Below are 7,058 nucleotides of genomic sequence, written 5' to 3' on the forward strand. Positions count from 1 at the left end.
AATAACACATTAAACTACTTACAAACATTATCAGGCATACTCAGAGTTGGATAATGTCTTCAAAAATGTTTCCATAGTGCCACTTTAGAATATTCAAATACAAACAGCTTCATTACAAAAACACTTTATAAAGCCTTTAGTGTCTCCATCTACATACATTTTCTGAGATCTTGTTCTGTAATTAATTCTCATTTGGAAGGTATCATAGATTTTGAATGCCTTCCCTTTTCTACTCAATAGCCTATTTATAAAGACTCATTGGACCTGAACACTGAATAAAAAGGGAAAGCCTTGTTAAGTTGGTGCCTCGCACTTTGTGTTGTAGGTTCCTTTAGAGAGGTTGTTCTGGACAGTGTTAGACAGGAAAAGTACAAAATGTTGTCAAATATGGAGTTATTTTATATATTTTATATTTTATTCAGAACAGCAATGTCTATAGAAATTATCTATGAAGTTTATATTTATATAATACATAAAGTATATTACCTGCAGGGAGAAGGTGAAAGGGGTGATATGGTTAGGATTTTCATAAATTTAAAATGTTTTTTTATTGCATGCGAGTAATATTTGTGTCACGTTGTGTTGCCTGAGCATGTTCTTGTTGGTGCATGGGATGGTGAAGTTGTGAATTGATTATTGTTCACATGTCTGCAATGAAATTAAGAAAATATACAGAGACAAAGAGGATGTGATTTTATCAATATTTTTTTAAATACAATATTTGCAAAATAAATAAACAGTGAAGCAGGTTCTGTAAGTTGTTTAGCAATACAACATTTGTTGAAAATAAGTCATTTTGAAATGTACAAAAGTTCAGGCAAAGGCAAAGGCAGCTTGTATGAAGTAATACATCGAGAAGAACAATGCCCGTTTGTGGTGAACGCTGCCCTGTGCACAGCAGGCACGTCGACGCAGCAGGCTCTGATTCAGAGCTTCACTCTGCGTCACAAAAGTACAGGCAGTGCCTGGGTCACAATTCAATTTACACTCAAATGCATAGTTAGTTAATTAGTTAGTATCAGTCAGGACTGCATCACCTGGACCATCAACACATTATTTTCTATAAAATAATAACAATAGCAAATAGTGCACTTTGTCTGCAGCTACATGGAAGGCTGTGAACTATATCAAGTTTCTGCACGCTGGCTTAGGATAACTGATTTATTTGTTATTATTATGTATCTATGTGCTGCTTTTCCCACTTCTTTCATCTGTTTTATTTGCTGCTGTAATGCTTACAATCCCGGGGATCAATCACATCTAAACTCTTTTTTATAATTCTCTACTACTGCAACTTCTCTGTCTGTGTGCTTTGTGCATTTGTTCATTGCTATAAAGCCCTTTGCTCTGTAGCTTTGCTCTAACTTATAACCAATAAGCAACGCTCAGTAAACATCTATCTGGGCACATGTTTAGGATACACCTGCACAGAAAATTAACCCCCCCCCCCCCAAAAAAAATAAAATAAAATAAATTTACAGAAACACTTTAGGTTTGCAAATCACACAGAATGCCCCACACAAAATAAATAGTTAAATTAAAATCCGAACTCAAAAACAACACAGAGGTAAAAACATCCAGGAATAAATTAAGTATGCTTCATGTTTGCAAAAAAATACGAGTCCTTTTGATCCGGTCGTCTCGGTAACCTATCTGAAGCCTCCGCAGTGTCAGGCACCATCCCTCTGGTCTACGTTGGGCAAAGCACTGTAATAATAGATGAATATTAATGAAGCTTCAATTGAGCAGTGATGAGGATTCAGTGTGAGGTGATCCATCCAAAGTACAAGGTGGAGAAAAAGAAGAGGAAAAACACAAGGGGAAAATCTAAATTTGAGAACATTAGTTAATGCTAAATGTCTGAAAATCAAAACAGTGAGTCATCATAACCCTATTTCAGATGCAGGTTAGGTGATATTAAAGCTAAACACTTACAAGTGCAGTGCTTCATAACCCCGAAGCAGAGTCTCAAAATGTTAAGCGCAGGGTAAACAGAGCGTCACGGTGAGTCACTGTCTGTGCGTCTAGACACTAACAAGCAGCGACTGGAGCTGCTTACTGTGCACTGTGAGAGGGAGGAAGTCAGAGGGGGGGGGGGGGGCATTGGGGTCGAGCTACACTTCAGTGGTGGAGGAGAGAGGAGGGGGATGGGGATGGGAGGGGTGGGGGGTTGGGGGGGTCGGGGAGGAGGGGCCCTCTCCCATTGTGAGTGACAACACCACAACAGTGCACATCACAGGCGAATGTGTCACAAACCTCTCGGTCCATCGCTCACACCAGAGCTAGCGAGTGAAAGGCAGCAATAAATTAGGCAGAGCAGGACACAAGACGCAGAGACAGAAAAGAATAAACGGATAAAAACAGAGCGTGAAAAAAGCGAAAGAAAGGACACACAAGAAAGAGAGAACTCACGTTTAAATGTCTAGAAGCATGTAAGTCTTGTACCGGTTGAATAATGAACGTTTATGGATATAATGTTCTATAGCAGAGGATGATTAAAGTGATTTCAGAACTTGTTTGACATGAAAAGTTTGCATTAACTGCTGCAGTATAATGAATGTAAGTTACACACAGGAACTGTTTTGACACCTGTTCTTGCTGACGTGTCCAAGTGCTTCTTGAAAACGGCAATATTTGACACCTCAGAAATCTTCAATTCAATTCAATTTCATTTATATAGCTGCCAAATCACAACACAGCAGGTTGTTTCAGGGCACTTAACATAGTAAAGTCCTTACAACAGAACTTTACGACATTGTACAAAACAACCCAACAATTCAACGATGCCCACTTGAGCAGCTAAGAGGAAAAAAAAACTTTCATTTCACAAGAAAAACCTCCAGCAGTATGAAGGAAAAACTTCTTTTTAACAGGAAGAAACGTCAGAAGGAACATCTGCTAAAGAAGAAAAAAGTAACCAAATTATGAGATTTATACTATCCCTTTTTTGATTTCTAGTAGTATAACTTATAAATAAAATACTTTTAGCCACTTGCCAATTTTTACATTTTGTTATGTTCTTGAAAGCATCAACAGGAACTAATTTCAAAGCAGTGCCTGCTTAAAAAACAATTCCAAGCAACAGTAATGCAACTTGGCGAACGAGGACTATAATAGACGCGATGACATGTTCATGCCTCAATCAGTAACTTTTCTAGACGGCTTTCTCAGGATTTCGTAATGAACTAAACTACAAACATGCTTGATACGTAGGAAATACACTTCACAGTAATGTAATAAAATGGCCAAAGTTACGTTAAGCATTGATCATTTATAGTCAAAGGATTGTAACGTGCACAACCACTGCTGTGGTGCTTTAACTTTACGTCACAGAAACAATTGACCGTTATTGATCCTCTGCTTTCTGTGGAACAAGAATTACAGTGCAGACACACTGCCAACACGTCACGTCACTAACGTCTACAGTGAATGAACACGAAAGAAAAAAGCTCACCTTTGAGAATATAATCTGTTAAAAGACTGGGCACCTTGTCACTGTCGTCCCTCATAGCTTGGAGAACTGGAAAGCGAAGGAATCAGTCAGTGACAATGACTCAAGAAACCACACTGCGCTGCTCAGATGAAGAAACGTACTCTTGGTGAGGATCTGGAGGTCTTCAATCGAGGGAGGGCAGCCTTTTTTCTCGTAAGGGATGACCGTGGTCAAATACTGCAAAACATGAGAAGACAAAGACAGGGAGAGAGAAATTACAAAGACGGAAAAAACTAAAGCGTAGATGCTGGACAAAACTATACACGCAGTCTGACTTGAAGAATAAAATCTGGTTAACTAATGAAGAAAGTTAAGATCGTGGTGCTTTTCTAGTCTCGAGCAGAAAATACAAAAGATCCAAGTTCAGCAGCCGAGAGAGAGAGAGAGAGAGAGAGAGAGAGAGAGAAACGGAAAGTAACCTGTCTTTCGCTGCACCCGCTGCCAAAAGTTTGGCGGAAGCTGTTTTGGATAACAGAGGAGAGTCCCTCCATGCTGAAGCGCTGAGGAGGAAGGAAGAAAAGCAAAGAAACGTAACAAAAGAGACGACCAAACGTAGTGCAGCAAGAAGTGTAGCAAGCTTTGGAAAAGAAAGAGGTCTTACAGGTGATATCCGTCTACTAACATTTCAGGACATCAATAAAGCAACACACACACAGAGTGTAATAAGTCCACAAAGCTGGTCTATACTGACTGATCCGAGTGTTTTCTCTGCGAGGCCCAGCGATGTCCCGGCTCCACCTTTAAGCTTCTTCTTCTTCTTCAGCGACTCCCGGTGCTCCTTCTGCCGGTTTTGCACGTCGATGAGCGCCGAGATGAAACTGTTCTTCACCTCCTTCTCAAAGTCCAGCTCATCCCTGAGCGCCAGCTGCTGCACCAGCTCCTCTGACAACCTCCTGATGCTGGTCTCCGTCTCCTCCAGACGCTCATTCAGCTCCGCGACGCTCAGGGTCCTCACCCCTGGACCGCCAAAACAAACACGGTCGCAACAGAATCGGTCTTAATATAGAGCGCTGGTCATTTATCCTCCTCCCCACAAAGTCCCGATCAGCAGACACTCACTCTTCTCGTAGCCGGGGCTGCTGTTGGACCGCCGGACATCCGGAGACAGCGTCGACAGGTCCGACCGAGAGGGATTGTGCTCTGCTTCCGTGTCAGGGGAATCCTGCATCATTTCCTCGATCTCCTCAATAACCTGCACAGAGAATCAGCGCGTCAGAGAGGCGGCGCTTCAAATAACTCGAGAGAGAGCACGGGCTGTTAAATATCTGCGGGAAACACGAGTAAACTCCGCCAAAGACCGATGTTACTGACGCACCTGCTCCGCTGTGAAAAGAGGCTCCTCCGCGAGGCAGGAGACAATGATGGAGTGCATGTCCAGCTGCTCCCTGAGCTCCTCGTCGTCCGACAGCTCCGCCGTGACATCATTCTTCCTCTGGCCAGGACCAAGGACAGGGGGGAGGGAATTTAATCAAAGCGCTAAATCCCGGCACAATGAATATTTGAGATTTGTGAGCTGAGCGGAGGAGAGATTTGGCGGGCGGGGCGGGGCGGGGGGGGGGGGGGGATGATGGAAAAAGTGGGACATGGGATGGGGCGGGATGGGACGGGACGGGGGGGGGGGCGGAAGAGGCGGAGTCAACTCACGGGTTTCTCTTGCAGATTGACTGTCGGGACGTGGAGGGAGCACGTTCGAGACCGTTTCCAGTCCACCGGCATCACACGTCCGTAGTTGCTGGTTAAAGTGGTCCAGATTCTGTCGGCACACGGGAGGGTCACATCACATCATCATGGAGCGTGAGGGGCTGCTCAGCAGTTCTACGCATATCGTTTTCTTAACTTTAACTTCACTTAAGAGTCCTGATGATGTCATAGCGCTATCTTTGCTTGGATTTGGTAACTAGAAATATAAATGAGCAAATCGGAGTTAAAAAAATCGGGGGCTTGAAGTTTGAAGTCAAGCACAACGTGCTTCGAATTTGTATTGTGGGAAACGTATCGAGTGATATTTGGGTTTGACCCATATTAGAGGTCGAAAGTTAGGACGTCCTGGTCTCTGCTATTCAAATGTCCTGTTTTCACCATCAACAACAAAAGGAAAGGGTACGACATGCAACAGAGGCACCTGACTGGGGATGCTGTTGTTAATTGGACTGCAGCTTAACTAATACGACATCCATTCCCATTCTTTTGTTTCAAACACTTCAAATACTCTCAGGAATATAGATATGGTGTACACCACAGAAATACTTTTGGGCATCTCATCCACAAACACAACAGTCAGATTAAACAGCTCTGATGTCAAAGTTAAAAGTATAATCCACAACATGTCACTGAGGACAACGTTTAAAAGTATCACGTAACCCTAAAACTGGTGCAGGAGTCCGCCTGATGAAAGCTGAAATGTTGTTCGGCATTAGTAACAATGTTTAATGTTTTTTTCAGATTTTTTTTCTTCTCTCTTCCCCTCTGCTTGTTAACTTAATACTTAAAATGTCTGTAGTAAACTCGTATGGTTGCTTGTTTTGTTCAACCAACTCTTAAACCCAAATATTCATTTTAACATGATATGAAATACAACAAAAAATAAACCTGTCTTAGAATTTGAGAAGCTTTAACTTGAACATATTTTGTGGCTTTTTTTTGTTTGTTTTAAAATTAACGACTGAAACAATTGTTGCAACAAACACAACTATTCAAAGCTATATAATATGCAGTACTAAAGAAAAAAAATGAACAATGAAATTGATCACAGAAGTGCCCGTTTCACAATTATCGCCTGTAAAGTCGGCTACGTCTTGTCGGCCGACTCATATAGGCGAATATCGGCATATAAAAGCCACTTAGGGACAGATACAGACAGCATGCCGACATCAGAGTCTCTAGAGTCTGTTATCACAGTGGACACAAGCACATTTATGTCCTGTTGTGATGGAGCCACTGTGTGTCACTGTCACTGCAGCCCATCACATCCTTTATCCACTCCAACCATTTCTTTAAAAAAATAAATAAAAAAATAAAACATGAAATGTCCCGCTGCGGACACAATTATTGCACGACGTTGTAAACGCGACTTGCAGCAGGGAGCCCTCCACACCCACAGGGAAGCACGTAGCCCGCGGACGGGCCCACACAAACACTCACTCGTCTCTCTCCAGCAGCGTGTCCTCGGCGATCACATCCACGGGAGCGACGCTGCCCGTCTTGGCGTCAAAATTCCGGAAGCACTCGGATAACCTCTGGTCGAAGTCCTCCACCAGGTCCTCCGTGGACCGGAACCCGCCGCGCTCTCCCGGGGAGGAGAAGCTGCTGCCTCGAAGCTCGGGGACATCATCACCATCCAGAAGGAGCTGCGGCGGCGGCGGCGCCGCTTCCCCCGCGGCGGCGGCGGCGGCGGCGGCGGCAGCACGGCGGCCTTTCTGCCGCAGCGGTCCCTCCTCCGAAACCATGTTCGGGTCGCGCAGGTTCGCCCAGTCGTCGTCGTCGTCGTCGTCGAAATGTACGAAGGGCGCAGCCATAGCCCGGTCCGGCCTAATCGGCCCGGGACAGCGACGGATGTGTTGCTGCT

At 43.9% G+C, this 7,058-nt stretch overlaps 1 protein-coding gene across 3 annotated transcripts in view; it reads right to left on the bottom strand.

Annotated features, from left to right (window-relative positions):
• Positions 1 to 1,445: 1,445 nt before the first annotated feature.
• fez2a (fasciculation and elongation protein zeta 2a) overlaps positions 1,446 to 7,058 on the bottom strand; it is a 7,930-nt gene continuing 2,317 nt past the window's right edge. Inside the window, exons 2-10 of one of the 3 annotated variants that reach the window (XM_069693265.1) lie at positions 6,635 to 7,058; positions 5,138 to 5,246; positions 4,809 to 4,925; positions 4,553 to 4,685; positions 4,185 to 4,450; positions 3,913 to 3,993; positions 3,595 to 3,670; positions 3,455 to 3,520; positions 1,446 to 1,707 (exon numbers count right to left, since the gene is read on the bottom strand). The exon at positions 6,635 to 7,058 is cut by the window's right edge and continues 130 nt beyond it. In XM_069693265.1, coding sequence (XP_069549366.1) covers positions 1,691 to 1,707; positions 3,455 to 3,520; positions 3,595 to 3,670; positions 3,913 to 3,993; positions 4,185 to 4,450; positions 4,553 to 4,685; positions 4,809 to 4,925; positions 5,138 to 5,246; positions 6,635 to 7,008 — 1,239 coding nt within the window. In that variant the 5' untranslated portion in view covers positions 7,009 to 7,058 and the 3' untranslated portion in view covers positions 1,446 to 1,690. Of the gene's footprint in view, positions 3,521 to 3,594; positions 3,671 to 3,912; positions 3,994 to 4,184; positions 4,451 to 4,552; positions 4,686 to 4,808; positions 4,926 to 5,137; positions 5,247 to 6,634 lie in introns of all 3 variants that reach the window. The other 2 variants (XM_069693264.1, XM_069693266.1) reach the window with 2 other exon arrangements.

The sequence above is a fragment of the Brachyistius frenatus genome, unplaced genomic scaffold, assembly GCF_029030835.1.
Source record: "Brachyistius frenatus isolate BFR_SWC_R1_liver_20210118 unplaced genomic scaffold, ASM2903083v1 Contig_14, whole genome shotgun sequence".
NCBI lineage: Eukaryota > Metazoa > Chordata > Actinopteri > Embiotocidae > Brachyistius > Brachyistius frenatus.